This window comes from Hevea brasiliensis, chromosome 9 (assembly GCF_030052815.1).
Source record: "Hevea brasiliensis isolate MT/VB/25A 57/8 chromosome 9, ASM3005281v1, whole genome shotgun sequence".
Taxonomy (NCBI): Eukaryota; Viridiplantae; Streptophyta; class Magnoliopsida; order Malpighiales; family Euphorbiaceae; genus Hevea; species Hevea brasiliensis.
Genome location: NC_079501.1, coordinates 36,444,225 through 36,465,486, shown reverse-complemented (window position 1 = coordinate 36,465,486; position 21,262 = coordinate 36,444,225). Strand labels below are relative to the sequence as shown.

The window sequence follows — 21,262 nt, the reverse complement described above, 5'->3', positions numbered from 1 at the left end:
TGAGACCGTAGCTAGTCTCATAACATAGAGTATATCGACCGAGCAAGATATACTTGATCCTCATAGCCAATGTTTCATAGTTATTAGAAATTTGAGTTTCACTTTGACGAAACTTGAGCAATGCTTTCGCATTGATTTCAACTTTCGCCAAAGTGGGGGGCAAACTGTAGACCCTTATTTTGTGATGAGTATGTGCATTGAGGCCGTGAGAAACCCGATGATGAAAAATTATATGACTGTAAGATGTAATTGGAGGCATGGAGCTGAATTATTAATTCTGTGGCATGATCTTGAAAAAAATAAAAATAATAATAAAATTTTGGGGAAATTAATTTAATTAAATTTAAATAAAATTTTATTTTGTTTAAATTTAATATGGGTAATTCTTAAATGGATCTAATTAAGTTTAATTGGGCTCTATGGTCCTAAGAAAGCCTAGTTAGGAATTTTAAATGGGACCCATTTAATTATTTTCTAAAAATTAAAATAACAAAATATCTCTCTCCTCCTTGACCCCACTCTCTTCCTCACTCCCTATTGGTGCCTTCCATTTTTTCCTGTCTTCCTATTGGTTGAAACACCTCACCCATATCCCAGTCTTATTCGAATTCTGCAATCGCAGTTGTTTAAGTCATCTGAACTTTATCACCCTAAGACTCCAAATCCTACCACACCTCTTCCTCATTCCCTATTGGTGCCTACCATTTTTTCTGTCTTCCTATTGGTTGAAACACCTCACCCATATCCAGTCTTATTCGACTCGCAATTGTAGTTGTTTAAGTCATCTAAACTTTATCATCCTAAGACTCCAAACCTTATCACACCTCTCTCCCAAAACCCTATAAATACCCTACTAGAGAAGAGAAGAAGGGGATGATGAAAGGAAAGAGGAAGAGAAAATTCAGAGCTACAGGAAATTTGGAGATATTCAAGACTCTTTGAGTTTTTCCTTATTTTTTCTTTTCTTCAAGAAGATTTTCATACAAGATTTCTGGAAGGTCAGTTTTTGTTGTTTTCTTTTCAAGATTCAAGATCTATGCCACACAATATTTTAATTCTATGCTCTTTGTCTTCAATTTATTTTATACGTTCATATTGATCATGTAATCATGTTTAATTTGAGGATACACAACTCTGCACATGTTTAGTTTCTGTCTCTCGTATTTTTATTATTTTTCTTTATTTTCTGAATCTGTAAAAAATTTGTAAAAATTATATTCATATTCTACACGAAATTCCATTAATTTTAGGCTCAAGAATCACTAAAAAAGCTTTAATATTTTGTAAGTTATGGCTGTTTGAAGTTAGGGTTCCTGTAAAATCTGATTTGCAGGATATCCGACTTGTGGAGCCCATATCTCCCTTGTTCCTTAATATTTTTGTGCAAATCTAGTGTCTAAAATTAACTTCAGAATCTTATGAATCTTTTTCAATTGGTTTTGCATTCATATCTTTTGTGGTTAATGAGTTATGAATTTTACAAAAAAGTAGTACGATTCTGTCACTTAGAAGAGTTACGATTTATGTAGATCATTCGGCTAGGGTTTTGTTTGATTTATAAATTTTATGTTATTGTATGATATGTAGGCTATCTTCTGTAATTTTTTTTATGATTTTTAGGCATGTTTAACTATTTTTAAAAAATCGAATTTCTTGCTACTGTTAATCTGCCAGAATTTGAAAATTGTATATTTATGCATGTTCTTGTATTTTCTTAGGTTTTAATTGATATTTGATCTATTTTCTGTATTCTTTTAATTCAAGAAGTGTTATAAAGTGTTTGGATCATGTTAGAAGACTTAGACCATTAGGTAGTTGTAACTAATTAGGAATCTTAACCCTTTAGGAGACTAGAGTTAGAATCCAATGTAAATTGTTATTAATATTTTCTTTATTTCTTTTATTTTCTTTAGTTCCTTTATTTTTTATTACAAACAAAATTGGTAAGTAGCCCTAAGGTAAGTACCAAAGAGGGCATTTGCGTGGAGCTTATATAGAGCTAAACGGGAGTAAGCCAGGGATATCATTGCCATACTAGAAGAGAAGACCCTTTTTTAAGGGTAGCTTGCCCCAATGGCAACTGCATTTACCAACAGGTAAGTAGCTCTAAACTTCTCGAATAACCATTGGCATGAAATTGTAGTAATAATAGAACTTTTATTTGGTAAATTAAAATTAACTTTATTTTTAATTTAACTGACTTTTGCATGTAATTAATTTAAATAAATATTTTGTAAATTAAAATTAATCTTGTTTGTAAATTAAACTAACATTGGCATGTAAATAAATTTAATTTAATACTTGGTAATTGTAAAATAAATTTGCATGTTAGAAATCTTTATTGTTGTGATTGTTTGGGCCTTATGTGATATTAGAATAAATTACACATGTACATAATTAACTTAGTTTAATTATCCTTAGGGTAACTTGGTGAAAATTAATTAATTATGTTAAATAGAAACGTAGGGTTATTTGAAATTGAATTTGTTTGTGAATTAAATTCTCAATAATAAATTAATTTTAGTCATCTGGTAAATATCATTTAAATAATTAGCAACCCTATAGATAGGAATTACTTGTGCATGAAAATTGTGTGTAAACAACAATCCTTTTGTGAATTACTTGCGTGTGTAGGATTAGAATTGCATTTTTAGGATAAAGTTTAATAAAGGAATAATAAACAAGACTTCTAGAAACATTAGTAGAGGACTGGCACTCGAATTAACGAGGTTAGACCAGGCGTAAGGGGTGCCTAACACCTTCCCCTTACGTACCCACTATCCCGAACCTAGACATTGGGCTATGGTAACGACGGTTGTGGAAACTCTGCAAGGAGTAAGTTGCCATCCATGACCCTCGGAAGAAACACTGAATATGTCCCGGTTATTACCCGGGTGGCGACTCCTGTCTATCTATGCATTTGTGGCATAAATCCTTAGTACCGTGGTAGTGTTATGGGAAGACGGTACTTACCAGTGGTTTGATTCTATTAGGATTGTATGAAGAGCATGTCTAGGAAATGCTGTCTAAGGAGGTGGTACTTAAGTGAGACCATTGTGACTCCACCATCTTTCCTGGGCATTACCTGGTGCATTTTATATAATTCTAATGGATGATATTTCGCTTCACCCCCCACCTCCACACAATGACTCCTTGAAATTTTTTTTTTTTTGGGCAAAAGGACTTATATTTCACAATTGATATCACCCTATCAATAAGATAGTAAATAATTTAGAGTTTTTTTAAATAAAAATACTAATAAATTCTTAAAAACTTTTAAAATACTCAAAGAATTCAATGCTCATCAAAATTTAATAGAAGTAATAAAAATATTATTTTTTTGTAAAATTATCAATATAAATTAGAGAAGTAATTCCCGGCATCTGATTTCCATGTAAAGGACACGCCAAGCATAGATATCCTATTTAACTTTTATTTTAATAGGCTGAATATCTTTCATAAAAAATTATAGTAAAAAAAAAAAGGGAATTGTAAATTTCCCCTTCCATTTAATTCCATCTTTGGCAAGAAAAAGTGATATCTTGTAGACTGACACCATAGCCAAATTGAAATTCAAAGAGAAATCTAAATATTAATAATTAAAACATTCACATTTATTAATACATAACGTAGTTAATAACATGAACAATGAACATCTGAAAAAAATATGAATACAACCATAAATCGTGTTAGCAGAACACAGTTAATAACATGAAGGAAGGGATTTATTAATTAAAAGTGTAGGCTGTGGAAACACGTTGATGTGATCTGTATTCCAATAGTTAGGGGTCAACTAAAATTTAAAAATGATTTTGGCTTGATTAATTGAAAATAATAATAATAATAATAATTAAGGTTAGATGGCTCAACAATTTTTAAGAGTTTTAGCAAACTACTACAATGTATATATAATTGAAAAGCGAGAGATATGACTGTATATTAAAAAAAAAAAAAAAAGAAATAAATGACGAACTCTATGGCAAGTTGTTCAAGAAAGAGAAGAAAAATGAAGAGCTTGATTATTAAAGAAAACAACTTCATTGTCAATCACTAGATGGAGGCTGGTTCCAATAGTGTTGGGTCAAAACATAGAAGGTTCAAGAAGTATTTTTTTATAAAATTATTATTCTAAAATTTATTAAAAGATAATTTGAAAAATTATTTAATTATTTAAAAATTTTAGTAATTAAAATATTTTAAATTTAGTTTTAAAATATTTTTTAATAAATTTTAAAAATATATATATTTTAAGTTTTAGTATGTTATTTTCACATTCTAGTCAAAAGTGATGTTTAGATGAAATCGTCCAACTTTATAAGTAAAATTAACTAGGGATCAACTCTATGCAACTGATTCAACCACTTGTTGGTAAATACATATTTCGATTTCAATTCATGCTGCTGATCATCCATCTCTATTGCTGTTAGCTGTATCTTTGAGTAATCTTTGCTTGCAGGCCTCATTTTAAAACTTGTTCACAGTTATAGCTGCAGCTTGCTTAATAACCTCATTTTGCTAAGAAATTTGCATATTTGGATCTTTGAGTAGTGCACATTATAATTACCCATGTATATATCAACTAAGCCAATCACAGTTGCAATGATTTGTTGTAGATATGCTTGATATATTAAATTTCGAAAATTAATAAAAAATGGAATCATTAAGATTTGAATCTTTATTTTATGCACTACGAGAAAATGACTTAACTAATAACTATTAAATTAATAATCCAATGGTAAATTCAATATTAACCTTTAATTATGTTGTTGACTTCAGAGTTGCAAAAGATCCCATGGACTCTCATGTGGAGAACCCGAGATGGAGATGGAGTTATGCAAACCAAGTCACCCGTGGGCTGGACTAATAAGCCCCTGACAGCCCAAACTAGATGCTGAGACAATAATTTCCCATGAAAAGATGCCACCCAACCCTGTTCCCTACAAGGTGTGTTCAGGAGGAGCGATCCCAGCTTCTGATCACTCTCCGATCCCTGCAGGATGGAAACAGGAGTGATCCTACTCCTGATCACCCCGTGAAAACAGGGGGAGCGATCTCCTCTCTTGATCACCCTGTTGCTTGCCAGTCCTAATAAAAATAAAGTTTATGCCTTTTTGCTTAAAGAGACATGGAAGGCCTTCCTGCTGATCTAATTATAAGGTATTTCCAATCTAACTTGGATGGTAAAATACCACAACTACGTATCCCTTGAAGCATGTAGAAAGTCTAGCGATAGAAAGAGACTGGCAATGAAGATGAAAATACCAACCATGATCTAGCACAAACAGAGAGACAGCTTATTGAAATTCAACCTTATTGAACTAAAATGAATGCGTATATTCTGCTTCAAGAGCAACGATGAGAAGCTTTTGTCTCATATTAAGTTCATACACTGATAAACATCCCTTAAAGGGCAAGAAATGGCATTCCCTTTAGTCCACCGATATCAAGGAACTGGTCAATTTGGATATGTAGCTCTAAAATTCCTCCTGATAGGCATCAACTAAGCTACCTCCTCAAGCACAGATAAGGCTGCCAAGTTAGATAAAGGTCTACAATACAGCAGATGACCAAATGTCACATACATGGCATGATTGAAAAACCTTCATGATTTGGACTTGGCCTTGGATGCCCTTAATAGAAACCTTCTACAGGGAGAGGATTGTGTTCCAACATAAGTTTGACGATAGCTCCCAATCAATGTGTCATTTGCTTATTGGCGCCTGGATTTTTGCTGTGGAGGGTATCCACTACCCATTACGGGTGGTTCTTTCCTCCGCAAATGTTGCTGCTGATGAGACTGTGCAGCTACACCCCGTGGCATCAGCAAGCCAGCTGGATTCATTCCACCTCCCATCCCAGCCTGAGATGCAATATTGTAAGCAGCCATGGCTGAAGGTTGCATTCTCTGCATGCCCATTGGCATCGGTCGAGGAGCAGATCTGTTAGCCACTCCATGAGCACCTGGCATGCCTCCAGAAACTGCATTTCCAGAAGATACTGGTTGTGGAGGCTGAAGACTAGTTGTTCCTTCAAAGTCTGTATTTGTGTCTACTGGACGGGTGGGATAGTTAATTGCCTTTTCTCCAGGTTGAGAGGGCACCAAAGCATTGCGCCCTGGTAGAGGTTCTATCCGAAAATACTCATGCTCTAGAGCTTGTGCAGCAGTTATCCGCTTTCGAGGATCATATTCAAGCATCTTAGACAGGAGATCATATGGAGCACTTTTTTGCGAGAGATGCACAACGTTATGCAGTCCTGTATTCTCATACTTATGCCCTTGGATATGTTGCTGATCTGATTGCCAATGTGGAAGATTTGCAAGTGTTGGCCACTTCTCAAGTGTAGGATGGCCTAGTATCTTAAATATCTTGTCCAGCTGATCAAGTTGGAAGGGATTTGGTGTGGATTTGGCTTCTGCCCCTTGAAAAAGTGGCTTCAAAGTCAAGAGTTCAGCAAAAATGCATCCCACAGCCCACATATCAACAGCACTTGTGTAGTGCTTTGCTCCAAGAAGTAACTCAGGTGCACGATACCAAATGGTTACCACTACACCATTATCAGATAATGGCTTCAACGGCGCTTGATATATTCTTGCAAGTCCAAAATCAGCAATTTTGACAACCCCATGTTCGTCTCCCTCACCCATAACCAGGATATTTGATGGCTTTAGATCTCGATGTATGATCCAATTACTGTGAAGATAGTTCAGTCCATTAAGCAGCTGCCACAGCAATGATTTCACCGTGTACTGATTGATACCATGGGGACCCTTATCTCTGTGATGCCTAATGATTTCATAAAGATCATGTTCAGCATAATCAAAAGCCAGATACAGCGACATATCAGCATGATTAATGTGCACATTCACAAGCTTCACAACATTTTCATGTGTAATCTCCCTAAGCAACATGATTTCACGTATGGCAGTAGGGGAGACGCCATCTCCATCCTTGGACTGCTTGAATTTCTTAATGGCAATTGATTTTCCACGATTTGCAGGAGATTTAGTTTTTGCCAGGAACACGAGACCATAAGTGCCTTCACCAATCTTGCCAATAAGGTTGTACTGTTGCAGCCATTCTGGCTTCTCATTGTTGGAGTTAGTTGTGATGCCTCTATTGTTGGTAGTGGTGTTGCCATCTCCCATGGTTTCTGCATAACAGCTTTGGCAGTAGGCGCCTTACAAGATAGTATGCCAGACTAACATGGAAATTGAAAATCAAAAGGTGCACCAGTTTGCTACAGCTGTTTGTATTGTTGTAAACCCCTGAAGTTTATTAGGCAAAGGAATAATCTTTGATGATGAAATGATCAAGAAGATAAGGGATAGAAGTCAAAATGAATGGAGAGACAAATTTTTACAGAAAAACGCTTCGCAGTTTTCCTATGGCCAGATCTACAACACCTCATCCCATATTTTCTAGCAAGATTTTGAAAGATACAGCAACAATTTGCCAAATGTTTAAATCTTAGCATAAACACCTCTCCGTCAACCCACCTGTGGGGAGAATACATCCCCGCCTTAATCTTGCTATAAACAAAACTTATAGTTTCCCTTTCTTCTCTTCCCTTTTTCCCCAAGGAAGACCGTCATTTTTCACAATTCCCAGTTTCCACAAATTTAAAATCAATTACACAGAAAATCCTAAATTTCAAAGGATTTCAAGGCACCATAAAATAGAATAGTGCTAAGACCAAGATCGTACAAGTTGTCAAAATGAAAAGAATGCATTGCAATGATGGATTATTCCAGTAGGAGAGAAAATACCTGATGGAGACGATAAATTGTCCCACAAAGCAAACTTGAGCACAATGAAAAGATCTTAAAGCTCCAAATGTATTGATATGGTGGTGTGGGAAGACTACTGCACAAATATTCAAAGTGGAAGATCATAAAAATGGACTAGCTGACACAATGAACATCTAGGGAAACTGCAAAAGAGAATACCTCCAAAGCTAAGAACTTTGGAATCCCAGAATTAACTGTAATTCCTAACTGTCCTCCTAACCAAATTATCAAATAACAGAAATCAGCACCATTTTTCCTGTAAAAGCAGCACAAAAAGCTAAAAATTCAATCCTTGCATTGGAGACTAGAAGATATACCCTCTCATTCATCTCTTTCTCCATTTTTCATTTAAAAAGTTTTCTAAAGTAATAGCATAGTTTTATCACAACATAGTATTTGTAACTCCATACCCACAAACAAATAGTTTGTGCTGTTAGTCAGCTCCAGCCCCAGAACATAAAAGCAAGGTGGAGTACTAGAGCTGTGCCTGTGGGACAAAGTAAAGAGAAGAAATCAAATTAATCAGTAACATATGAATATATAAGTGAGGTAAACTAAACGGAGATTACATGCGCTCAAGCTTTTTTTTTTTTTTTTTTTTTTGGTTCAGGTAGGATTGCGTCTGCCACCAGTAACAAATGCTGTGTTGTATCTAAAGCAGATTCAATATGCAAAATCAAACAATAAGAAGATGAATTTTCGTTTCTCCATTTCGTGGCTCATTTTCAATAGCATATTGAAACAATCAAACAAATAAAGGAGTTAAATTTACCCACCACAAGGAAAATGGAAAGCAGATCCTATTTAGCAATGACCTTGATCTCATACGGATTCCATGACGTGGGGCCTCCAAATATTGGGGATGATTGTTGGCCAAGTGACGAGATCGACGATGGCTACTGTGTGAAAAATTAGACCGATGAAAACGAAAAAAAAATTAGGGTTTGTATGCAACGGATAAGAGAAATTAGCGGTGGAGGAGCAAGACCGGCGTCAATTACTGCAGCTATTCAAGAGCAAGTCAGGAATAAAATTGCGGAGAGCTGCTTTTGAGTTTCTTGTCAACAACGAAACGACAATGTTCAGCAACATCTGCCACAATGCACACGACGTCGTCTCATGCATTTAGCCTTCTCATCTGGTACCGTCACAAAACGACGTCATTTGGTCGATTTTTATCTTTTACGTTCTTTTCTTTCCTTTGCTTTCCCGCCAGATGGACTCTGAAATGTTTTAAAAGCTCCAAATTTAGAATTGCAAAGCGGCTCTCGTATCGCAGCAGCGATGGAGAATTTGAAGAAGAGATGGACTGTAACATACACGAAGCACATCAAGCAAAAGAGGAAAGTCTATCAGGATGGTTTCTTAGATCTTCACCTCTCAACCAACAAGGTATACCTTTAATTAATCTATTAATTTACTATTCTATAGCAATAATTTGTGATTAATTTGGTGCCTATAACTTGTAATTTGAAAAATAAGTTGTTAATTTTGGTTCTGAATAGTTTTATTGGCGAATTTGGTGAGTGTATAATCCAATTTAATACTAGTGTTTTCTCTTTTTTCTATGTCTGCTTTCTTGGTGGAATTGATTATAGGTCATGCTGTTTGATGAATGCGAGAAGCTATTGGAATGCAGGATATTGAAGGGCGAAGAAGTTGTGAGCGCTGGTGAAGCACTGACATTTAATGGTTATTTTGTCGATGTTGGGGAACTTGAGGGCGAGGTCGATCAGAAGCCTATCCCTGATTTGAAATTACGTGGGAAAGAAAGGAAAATTCTCGAGAGGCCCAGGCCGAGTTTGATGCATCGACACAAGTTTACAAGTCCTTCAATTTCTTCTGGTACTGATATTGCCTCCTTTTCTATTTGTGGTTTTTAGCTTGTTGGTTTGACAAATTTTTGGTTGCCTTGCCTTTCTTTGCTCTTTTTGAGTAGAAGATGACAAGGATACTGCAGAGAAGAGCAAAGCTCGGTTGAATAACCTAAGCCCATCGCAGAAAATTATCAGAGGTAATCATATGGTTGATACTATCAAGATGGGGATTGTAAAGGACCGACAATAGTTTGTATATGAGCTTGTCACCTGGCATTATTTTAACAGTTACTGGCATTTCAGAATTCAAAAAGAGTGAACTGCAGAGATATGGAGCATTACGGAGCTGTCCAGAATCTCCAGATACACTAAACGCTCATGTAACAGGTTAGTTGTCAGGTCTGCTACTGCATATGCAGCCAAGGACGGAGCTACACTTGGGGCCAAAAGGGGGCACTGGGCAGCATGAGTTTTCAAAAATTTTTAAGGGTATGGTAGTAATTTTTTAAAATATTAGTATTTTTTTAATTATTAATATAATAATTTTATGGGATATTAGGTCTCATAAAATTTTAATAAATATTTTAAAATCTTTTAGGGGTATAATATAGTAGTAATTTCTCAAAAATTAATTATTGTTCCAATATTTTAAAAATTTTAAGAAGTATTGCTAATTTAATAAAAAATAAAACTCTAAATTTTAACTGAATGGTATTAATAGTGAAACATAAATTTTTTTGTAAAAAAATTTAAGACATCATTATTTCTTGACTAATTCTTTACCATCAATTTTATTTTACTGCAATCACTAATTTCTTTTTTTTGAAATTTAAAATTATTGGATAAATTATTAAATGAAATTCTAGTACATTTGTTTTTTCATTTTTTTTTATCATTTTAAAATTTTAGTGGCTTTCTTCTCATAGTCTTATTGCTATTATTGAAATTTCTCTCTTATTATAATTTTCTTAGACTCAAATTAAAATTTTTTTTATAAATTAAAGCCATATCATTTATTTTATTTAATTTATAATTTTAATTAAATTTATTTTTTGTGATTACTATAGAAAAAAAAAATTCGAGATAAATTAGATAAATTTTTTAATTTGAAGTCATTAATATATTGTAAGTACAATAATTCTTAATTTTAAGCATTTATTATTTTTTTTAATTAACAACAACTTTCATTTAATTTTTAGCAAGTATATTTTATTTTTAAAAAATTTTCTTGTGAATTTATATTATTTTTATGAATTATATAATTTTTTAATTGGGCCCCCTAAATGGTTTTTCTAGGTCCGTCAAGTTTTCCATTTTACTGCTAAGGGCTGTTTGAATCTTCTTCTCTTATTTTTGTTCCATGTCCAACAAACTATGGAGTATTATAGAAATGGAAGAGTGACATTGCTACATTGCTACCTTCCATGTCCAATTTAGAATGGCAGGTCATGTACACAACGCAATTGACTCAAAAAGCCAAGAAGTATCATGATGGTTTCTTGCGGCTTACAAAAAGTGGATCCCTAGGGAGGCAGGTTGATTTCTAGAACATTTTTAGCTGCTCTTCTTTTCAAGCTTATTTACTTATATCAGTGAATCATGTACTTTGCTTGTATCCCTTCCTATTAATTATTTATTAATGATTTATTTCAGTTGTTGATGAACTGGAACATAATGTACGCTTAGTTAAAGCCTGCCTTTAAGAATAGATATCTGTTTTGTCAGCTGGCTGATTTTTCTAAAAATGGCTGCAACAACAGCTCATCACTAATTGTGATTTATCCATTTGCTGTTAAATTTTCCATATAAGCTACTGTTTTTAGCTTTTTTTTCCCCCTTGTAAGGGTATGGACATATAGTTGACTCAAACTTCATTTTGCTGGATTTCCATTCAGATCATGCTGTATGATGCAAGCAGGAAACTTTTAGATAGTAGGTTCCTCAAGAAAGATGAGATAATAAGATCTCATGAATCAGTAGTATTTGATGCTCATTTGGTCGACATTGGAGAACCTGAACAAGAAAATCAACTTCCTATGGATTTGAATGTTCAAGGAAATAATATCAGTCTTATTGGCAAAGAAAGGGTAATGCACGAACATCAGAATTGTCTTGACCACAAATCTCCGGCAAAAGGTCAGTTAGCAAAATGTCTGTTACTTCTTTTTGTCTTCTTGATTACCATTTATCTAAACATCTTTTGAGATCTATCTTTATAAAGTCTGCGGATAATATATGAGGTCTTCCCGATCACTATTGCTTGTGCACTTATTTTCCTTATTATGCAGAGTGGCATGCTCTTTACACTAGTCAGATAACTCAAAAGGCCAAGAAGTATCACAGTGGCATCCTTAGGCTTGCTTGTGACGCTTACAAAATGCGGGTTGGTTTATCTTTACATTACTTGCCTAGCAACAAGTGTTCTCTTTAGTTGTTTCTGTGGTGCATGATTTGGTATCTTTATTCTCCATTGCTTTCACTCAGAAGTGTTATTCAGATAATGCCAAAAGATGCACAGTAACACAATTTGTTGCAATTGCAAATATCTTGCAACACCAATAATCTATTTTTATTTGTTTACCTAATTTTATGTTGAGGGTATTTTCATATTGTGGGAGTGGCTGGGTTTTTTCAATATACATACAATTTTCTAGGTCACTATTCGGCATTAGATGATCTATGTACTTTGACAATAACTTCATAACTAAATTGTTGCGCTGGTATGATCACAATTGTTATATTATTTAATTAAATAAAGATAATGACCATATAGCTTTTTCTTATATATTTATACTTAATTTATTTAAAATGTTTTAAGAATAGCTTGTAAAACAAATTGTGAAAATATAAAAAATATAAATTAAAAATGAATATAAAGAATAAACAATAAGATACCAATAAAATGTATATGAATAAATTCTTTTAAGACAAAGATTATCTTAGGGATATTTGTGCAAATTGTCTAATGCCTTGATTACTAAAATATTATTTGGTAGATTTGAGAAAAAAATCTTAATTGGACATTGTATTTTCTATGGTGTAAAGAGGTGATTAAATTGATTTTTGATGTGTGATATTGGCTTATATAATTTATAACTATGACTTTTAGTTTTCCTAGTTTTAATTAAATTATAATTATTATAATAAATTTTTTATTATAAAGAACTAAGTTCATAATTTTATAATTATAGTGAAAAATAAAAAGGTTGCATTGATTTATATAATTTATAACTATGACCTTTAGTTTTCTTAATAGTAATTAAATTAAATTGTAACTATTGTCATAATTTTTTTTATTAAATGCTTTATAGGTCTTTTTGTATTTATATGTTGTCACGTGTCATCAATTGATGTTGTAAAATTATTAGGGGAATAGGGGCAAAATGGACAAATAGAAAAATATCTAATAGCGCTTCATATTTTGGTGAAATTCATTTTGAAACCAATTTTGTTATATTTATGTAGATATGAATAGATATAGATATAGATATGGGAATGTATGAGTTTTTGCAAAATAATATTTTCTAGGTCACTATTTGGCATTAGATAGTCTATCTATGTACTTGGAAAACTAAGAGATTTGGGGCCATTTTCAGATCCCTGAAGGTTATCCCTTAAATTCTTGTGAAGCTTACTAGAATTTTGTATCAATCGTTCATAATTTAAAATAGGGACCTTCAGTTGCAAAATCTGTAGTTTTAGTTCTGTGTCTGGAAGTAGTCTTTTGAATTTTAGATTTCAGCATCTCCTGAACTGCTAGAAATGGTGTGATTATGAGAACACCACATTATAAACTATCCATGTATTTGGAAAAGGAAACAATATGGGTCATACAGTTGGTATTGCCATGAACTTGTTTTGCCAGTGCCATTTTCTCTATCAGAAATGTTAAAACAAATATAGTGTCTTTTTTATATTTATAATTCCTTTCATTACTTCCAAGATTTAGTAAACCATTCAAATATGGTAGGTTACTTTACTAAATGAAGATAAAGCCATCCTGAGCACTAAGCTTGTCAGTTTATCAGAGGAAGTGAGGAGGGGAAGTACATTTGGACTGCCAAAATATTTGGTGGAAGTTGGCGATCCATATACTCCCAAAGGTATGGTTTTGGCAGTAGAAATTTTTTTTATCAGCCAATTATAATATCATTGGCCATTGAAGTTTATGTGTTTGAATTCTATGTTGATCAAAGGACACTTTCAGTTTGCATGATAGTCGTCATCTTTTTCGTTTCCATTTGTTTTTGGCCATTAAATTGAGAGTATCATAGCGTTTGATCTTCCTCCTGAAATTGATTTGACTCCTACAGAAGCTACAAACAGTGCTTGTTCAAGGAAGGATGCTGGTTCAAATTTTAACATCTCCAGTATAGGTGAGACCAAATTGTTAAAACAGGTTATTGTGACGATAAGAATGTCTTCATATGATTGTGTGCATCATTGCAACAAGTTTATTGATGATGAAGATCTTCTTTTATGCCCTTTTTCGGCTGCATTCTTCATTTCATATTTGGAGTTTTGGTTTTTTACTTACCCTTATTTACTCCTAGCAAATTGATGCCCTTAGAGATGAAAATCTATGAAATTCCTTCTGGCTTTAACTATAGGAAAATTTCAAAGCAATGCTTGTCCACGGGAGGATGTAGATTCAAGAAGCATCTTTGCTGTAGAGGGGTCAAAAATAAGCAATATCGCTCCTACAGACAAATCCTTACGTGACAGTATGTCCATCCTTACTCCACCAAATTCAAAAAATCATCCATTATGAAACCGATGTCTTCTTTCTACTATAAGGATTTTGTGTGATAATAATTTCTAGATTCTCTGCCTATGCTAAATAAATTAAGTGGTTTAATGTGAATGTAATTCCATCACCATTCCTATCTCTATTTTACAGGTTTAACCAATACTGGAGCTGTTTACTGTTCTCTTTTTAAGTTTTTAGCATGCCTTTTCAGAATTTTTTGTTGCTTTAAATGAAAAGTGGAACAATTTAGCAAGGAAAAAAGGATTCATAGCAGTTATGGTGTATAATATATAACAAGGTAATAATGGTACATACTCTAGTCGAAGAGAATTAACTTGCTATTGCAATTTGCAAATGGTCCAATACTAAAATGGTGCATTAAATAAACGTCATCATAAATAGGTTAGCTGATAGCTTATTGGCAATTATCGTTCTCATAAACACGCATTGCTGCATTGCTTTTAACTTAAACTAATTGCAAGTCTTTTCTATCTTTGCCAGTCCATCAAATCTTGTCTATTCTCCAAAAGCCTCTAGCTCAGAAGAGTGTTGTTGTAGGTTGTACTGACAACAACATGACTGCATCTGTTTTCTCTGCTAAGGAGATTCACATCTCAGATTCAGAGGTAGATTGTCCTAAAGACTGTCAATTACCCATAATATCTTTGCCAAAAGATGGGCCAAGCAAAAATAAGGATAATGAAGGATCAAGTAAATTTACAGATATTGAGAAATATACCAGTCTTATGCCTTCCAAAGGCAAGTTTTATATGTTGTCTTGTGATTTTCTTATCTGCATGAACTTCTGAATTATGTTTTTATGTCTAAATTATAAGAACAAAAACATTTGTTTTTGCAGTAATATCTATTCCTAGTGGTGGCCAACTTGCCAATGACTCTGTAACTGGAAACTCTGACCAGGTTTGGGCCATGTTACGCTTTATGATCTTCAAAAATTTCAATTATTTTACCCATAATCTTGTGATTGTTCATTTGTAGAATCTCTTTGATTTTGTTTTAATTTGTGAGATGTCCAGACTCCAGAGCATATTGTGATTTTCTTGATCTGGTTGCCTGAATACAGTGAAAGAGCCAATTAACTCTCTCTTCGTAAATAAACAAGAAAACAGCACACACACACACACACACACACACACATATATATATAAAGAAAAACTCAAACGTGCAGATCAAATGATTGCAGTTTGTAAACATTCTTCACATTTTTCAAGCAGACCCTAGAGAGCATAAATTCCCAAAGGAGGAAAGGGATCTATGTGGTTGAGCTAAATTGGTGGGATAATGTTCATATTCTTGACCATGCCTTGAGCAGTTGAGCCAAATGAATTGAAGAATTATTATTTAATGCTTTCCTTAAACATGAACTATAACCCTTATTTTCTTACCAATTGCACAAGCTAATTTTTATTTCAAAATAAGCTGTGTTGTCAGTTAAGTATCTCTTTACGTTGATTGCGAAACAATATGACTTAATATCAAATTATTTTGTGTAGTCTCATCTTGACAATACAAAGGCTGACACTAAAAGGTGTGATGAAGCTTTTGCTTCTGGGTTTTCAAGTGGTTGTACCTCTTATGTTCCTACTGACGATGAAAAGAAGAGCAATGAGCAGCTCAAGAGTACAAGGGAAACTGATGAATGGCCGACTTTTGATCTTGGATTTTGAGCAAAGGCTGATATTTTGATCATAATACCTTACTATTGGTGGTGATTCTTGGTAACATTGCACAGGTTAGTCAGTGTGAGATTCCTCACCATATTGCCATGTATACCCATGATAGTAGGTGGACCCAATTTCGTGTCCCATTTCTTTGGGAATACATGCAGCGAAAGTTGTTACTGGTTAACGGGTGAGACAGGTATCTCCACATGTATGCTTGAAATTTCCATAGCCTTGTTTCTCCTTCAATCACTTATTGTATACATGCACGAAAATTGACTAATATTTGACCACAAGGCATCTAAAATAGTTATGACAGAAGTTAACAATTGTGTCAAATCTAATTGTTGCCCATATCTGAGGATCTGAGGACCAGTAAAATGTGATGTGATTGTGAGACCTGTGATATAAGTCTCTTTATCTTTTCCCCTTTGACCTTGTGAATTTCAAATGCTGGGTTGTTCTAAAGTGCTTCTTTCTTATACTAATATTCGTTTGTCTTTGTTCCAGGTGATTGATCTCTCCTGTGATAGAGAGAATTTAGCGGAAGAAACAAGATTTTACTGGATATAAGTCTTTTAATCCATTTATTTTTGGAAAGGTAGCTTCAGTTGCAATAGCAACACAGCAACTATAGGCTAACCGGCATAATGGGGCTAAAAAAAAAAAAAAAAAAAAGAAAAAATTTGAATAGTAGGATCAACATTCAACTCGGGCTTATGTGTAACTGTAAAGGTCTCTCTGGTTGCTGCCACGCCTCCAGTTTGTTTAAAGTTTCATCCAAGTATTTGTACAATCTGTGATCCTTTCTGGATTTGCGCATGCTAAGCAAGGCCTTCAAGAGGCGTTTGCTCTTGTTGGAATATTGTTCAACCTCGTTTGCTCCGTCTCTTTCAAGATATGTAGAAAACGGAATTGATCTCCGGGGCTCTGACAGATACTGAAGAGATTAGATAAGATCAGAATCAATGTTCACAAGGATAGATTCTTGTATGTGATGTTTAGTTTTCCATTACTCCCACAACTTCGTAGTAGTTATTCATTTGCCAAGAGGACATTTTCCATTATTATTATTATTATTATTATTATTTTCTGTTTGAACAAAATTCTACTTACGCTTTGGCCGTGGGGGGTTGATAGAGACGGGGAGAGCTTTACATAGCTCATAATGTGTCAAAAGAGAAGAAATAAATAAAGCACTCATTCTCAAATCTTCGGATTAAGTGCATACCCGTCGATTGGCATTAGTATTGTTCAAAGATATTGCTCTCTTAGGAAGAAGAGATCCAGAACATGTGAGTGGAAATCGGAGTGGAGAACCAGCTCTTTTATCTGATATTAGAGAAAATAATCATCAGTGGTTTGATTGTGCTGCTGTAACAACATTTCTTTATGCAAGAACAAATTCATTTTTAGAAACCTGATCTTTCGTTTATCCAAGTACTTGAAAATGTAAAAGTTTCTTGTCTTGATGAAAACTGTGGAGACTGTAATCTAGAATGCCCTTCTCTGCATTAAAATTATACATAACAGAGATTGATAGGTTCATCATGACATTGAAAGTTAAAGCTTCAAGATTATTGCCTGGAAATAAATGGAGAGGTCCCTTTTATTGTTGCTCTAACATCTTGCTAGAAAAAAAGACAAACAGATTAGTGATTTCCACCCCTATATGTTATCTTGAACAGATCATGAAATTTGATTGTTTTGTTCTAGTGTTCAACAAATGTGGAGTACCAGTTTTGAACTTATGCGAGTTGTCATCAGCACTGAAGTTTCTCATGTGAAATTTTAATTTGGTATCTACTGTCTGCTCAACTGAAAAGTTTTCAAATAAAATTTTTAGACATTTCTGCAGTTGATAAAATTATATTGAAAGTGAACTTCACAACAACAAAAACTAATATGAAACTGGGAGGCTAGTCTCGAAGATAATATATAGGAAAAATGGGAAGTGAAAGATGTATCTGTTACGGTACTTGGGAGTTTCTAGCATCAAGAACTGTTGAGAAAGTCCCCCATGGTTGATATACTCTTGCCATATTTGTAGTCTCTAATAAGATTTCATCCATGAAAAAACTATTAAATGATAAATAAAACAAAAAATAAAAGGCAGTAGTTTTATATTAAATGATTTCGCCAGTGTTCTGTGATTCATTTTTGAGTCCTGTGATTCATTTTGAGTTTAAAAGATAAACATATCTCAGAAAGTGTAAATGGTGGCCACAAGGCCACAGCTGTAAATGAAATGGAGATTAATCAATAGCAGTGATCAACTTCAACAGCTCTTTTGAATGCTTCTGGAATTATGTCTGGAGATAAGTGAAGGTTAGGGGGCTACCTGTTCCAGGCAAGAGAACCGAAGCTCCAAAGTTGAAACCTGGCTGATCTTTTCGTTGGAAAAGCTGTTAACAGTGTATGCTACAGAACCCAAGTGGTCAATACTATTGATTAAGGCTTTGATGGCATAATCTTTCAAGATCTCTACTACTCTAACATTGGGAGAAAAAAAAAAATCCTTAATCATGATGCTGTGTCTCCAGTTTATCAAGCCACAATATGAGTAAAACTGTTTATGAAGGAGTTAGAAAGTGCAGATCACATTTGCTTCTTGTCCTCTTTGCGGAAAGATTTTTCAAAATACTATGCTGCTGAGTACAACTGTTGCCTCAAATTCTTCAAATCCTGAAACGAAGAAAAATGAATGATCTTAGCCCACAATCAGGATAGTCGAAAATCACTTGTGTTGTTGTTTCTAGTTCAGAAGACAGAAACAGAATCATATAATTTGCTTGGGAGTGCAGTGCACCTTAATTGTATCAGAAAAGAGCAAGCTCTGTTGCATGAAAAGTTCGTCCTGATTGGAAGCTTGATCTTGAGGGCCAGAAACTGAAGAGGATGAGGTCCTATTTTCCATGACACTCTAAGACCTGCCCTTCTTTAATTAGCTACCCAGAAAGTATAAACCACTCTTGCTCTTAGGACCAGTCTACCTTCTACAATATATCTTCAGGAAAATGCCACCAGAATAAAGATGACCCACCTTGAAACCTTAAACACGAAATAGAAATCCTGTCAATGACTGGAATCTACTCAAGTCAACTCAACTTAACTAAGCCTTTATCCAAAAAATTTGAGGTCAGCTATATGGATTCGCTTTCTCCACTCTAAACGATTTTGGGTTAAATACTAAAAAATGTGTAATGCTTCTAAGTCATGTTATATTACTCTCCTCCAAGTCAATTTAGGTCTACCCTTTTTTTTTCTTTCTATCCTCTAACCTAATGTGCTTTACTTGTCTAATTGGAGCCTCCGTATGTCTACGCTTCACATGACCAAACCACCTCAATCTCCCTTCTCTCAACTTATCTTCAATTGGCACCACTCCTACCTTTTCTCTAATACTCTCATTATGGACTTTATCTAGTCTAGTATGGCCACTCATCCACCTTAACATTCTCATCTCTGCAACTCTTATCTTAGACGCATACGACTCTTTCTTTCAGTGCCCAACACTCACTACCATGTAATATAGCCGGTCGTATGGTTGTACGGTAAAATTTTCCTTTCAACTTATTGGGGATCTTACGATCACATAAAACTTCCGTGGCACGTCTCCACTTCAACCATCCGGTTTTAATCCTATGACTAACATCTTCCTCACATCTCCCATCTACTTGAAGGACTGAGCCAAGATATTTAAAGTGATTACTTTGAGACAGTACCACTCTATTCAAACTAACTCCTTCCCTATCACCAGTTTGGCCTTCACTGAACTTACAATGCATGTATTCTGTCTTCGTTCTACTTAACTTAAAACCCTCTGACTCTAGAGTACTTCTCCAAAGTTCTAGCTTTCTATTGACTCCTTCTCGTGTCTCATTTATCAGAACAATATCATCCGCAAATATCATACACCAAGGAATACTCTCTTGTATATGTTTCATTAATTCATCTAAAACTAATGTAAAAAGGTAAAGGTTTATGGCTGATCCTTGGTGTAATCCAATTGAGATCGAAAAATCTCTTGTGTCCCCTCCCACTGTGCGCACAATAGTAGTTGCTCCTTCATACATATCTTTCAACACTTGTATGTACCTAATAGATACCCTCTTTTGTTCTAACACATTCCATAAGACATCTCTTGGAACACTATCATAAATCTTCTCCAAATCAATAAAAACCATGTGTAGATCTTTCTTCACATCTCTATATTTCTCCATTAATCTTCTAATGAGAAAGATCGCTTCCATAGTTGAACGACCGGGCATGAAACTAAATTGATTGAGAGAGATAAAAGTATCATGACGTAGTCGATGCTCTACAACTCTCTCCCACAACTTCATAGTATGGCTCATGAGTTTAATTCTCCTATAGTTTGAGCAACTCTGTATGTCTCTCTTATTTTTTAAAATAGGTATTAAAATACTCTTCCTCCATTCATCAGGCATTTTCTTTGAGTTTAGAATTTTATTAAATAATTTAGTTAACCATGCCACTCTCATATCTCCCAAATACTTCCACACTTCAATTGTTATTTCATCGGGTCCACAGGCTTTACCCACTTTCATTCTCTTAAGTGCTTTCTTTACTTCTAAAGATCTAATCCTTCTAGTATAATTCACATTCTTTTCTATTGTTCTATAATCTATATTCACGCTATTACCATTTTGACTATTATTAAAGAGATCACTAAAATAATTTCTCCATCTTTCTTTAATGTCCTCATCTTTCACCAACACTTTTCATTATTTATCCTTAATGCACCTAACTTGATTAAGATCTTGACATTTCCTTTCTCTCCTCCTTGCTAATCTATAAATATCTTTCTCTCCTTCTTTAGTTCCAAGTTTCTCATATAACTTTTCAAAGGCCTGTGCTCTTGCTTGACTAACTGCCTTTTTTACCTCTTTCTTTGCTATCTTGTACTGTTCATATGTCTTATTATTATCACATTTAGGTAATTTTTTATACCATTCCCTTTTTCTCTTCACTCCCTTTTGTACTTTCTCATTCCACCACCTTCTCTCTTTTGAGGGTGGTCCATATCCTTTAGACTCTCCAAGTACTTTTCTAGCTACTTCTCTAATCTTTGATGCCATCTGTATCCACATATCATTGGCCTCCATATCCAGCTTCCATACTTCATACTCGAGAAGCTCATTTTTGAACTTCACTTGTTTTACTCCTTTTAACTCCCACCACTTTGTTCGAGCTACAGTAT

General features: G+C 34.2%; 3 protein-coding genes across 21 annotated transcripts; 1 reads left to right on the top strand and 2 right to left on the bottom strand.

The window, feature by feature from the left end:
* Positions 1-5,294: 5,294 nt before the first annotated feature.
* On the bottom strand, positions 5,295-8,871 carry LOC110658666 (cyclin-dependent kinase E-1). Of its 16 annotated transcripts, XM_021816387.2 has the most exons (6): positions 8,566-8,870; positions 8,359-8,441; positions 8,200-8,276; positions 7,949-8,045; positions 7,769-7,865; positions 5,295-7,267 (listed from the first exon to the last, which is right to left on the bottom strand). In XM_021816387.2, the coding sequence occupies exon 6, from the start codon at positions 7,145-7,147 to the stop codon at positions 5,711-5,713; it is 1,437 nt and encodes a 478-aa protein (XP_021672079.1). In that variant the 5' UTR covers positions 7,148-7,267; positions 7,769-7,865; positions 7,949-8,045; positions 8,200-8,276; positions 8,359-8,441; positions 8,566-8,870; the 3' UTR covers positions 5,295-5,710. The 16 variants fall into 16 exon arrangements, with proteins under 16 accessions (XP_021672079.1, XP_058009728.1, XP_058009738.1 ...); XM_058153745.1 differs by lacking the exon at positions 8,359-8,441 and having other exon boundaries at positions 5,295-7,152; positions 8,566-8,871; XM_058153755.1 differs by lacking the exon at positions 8,359-8,441 and having other exon boundaries at positions 5,295-7,152; positions 7,769-7,862; positions 8,566-8,871.
* Positions 8,872-9,000: 129 nt separating this feature from the next.
* On the top strand, positions 9,001-16,687 carry LOC110658664 (uncharacterized). Of its 4 annotated transcripts, none has more exons than XM_021816385.2 (14): positions 9,001-9,181; positions 9,388-9,634; positions 9,729-9,803; positions 9,910-9,993; positions 11,044-11,141; positions 11,502-11,742; positions 11,895-11,989; positions 13,577-13,709; positions 13,920-13,982; positions 14,217-14,330; positions 14,858-15,115; positions 15,216-15,277; positions 15,871-16,109; positions 16,549-16,687. In XM_021816385.2, the coding sequence occupies exons 1-13, from the start codon at positions 9,074-9,076 to the stop codon at positions 16,042-16,044; spliced, it is 1,752 nt and encodes a 583-aa protein (XP_021672077.2). In that variant the 5' UTR covers positions 9,001-9,073; the 3' UTR covers positions 16,045-16,109; positions 16,549-16,687. The 4 variants fall into 4 exon arrangements, with proteins under 4 accessions (XP_021672077.2, XP_058009723.1, XP_058009724.1 ...); XM_058153740.1 differs by having other exon boundaries at positions 9,895-9,993; XM_058153741.1 differs by having other exon boundaries at positions 9,895-9,993; positions 15,871-16,237; positions 16,549-16,686.
* On the bottom strand, positions 16,688-18,955 carry LOC110658665 (protein ABIL3-like). The gene is made up of 6 exons (XM_058152229.1): positions 18,848-18,955; positions 18,698-18,723; positions 18,380-18,530; positions 17,459-17,552; positions 17,270-17,370; positions 16,688-16,978 (listed from the first exon to the last, which is right to left on the bottom strand). The coding sequence occupies exons 1-6, from the start codon at positions 18,953-18,955 to the stop codon at positions 16,745-16,747; spliced, it is 714 nt and encodes a 237-aa protein (XP_058008212.1). The 3' UTR covers positions 16,688-16,744.
* Positions 18,956-21,262: the final 2,307 nt, after the last annotated feature.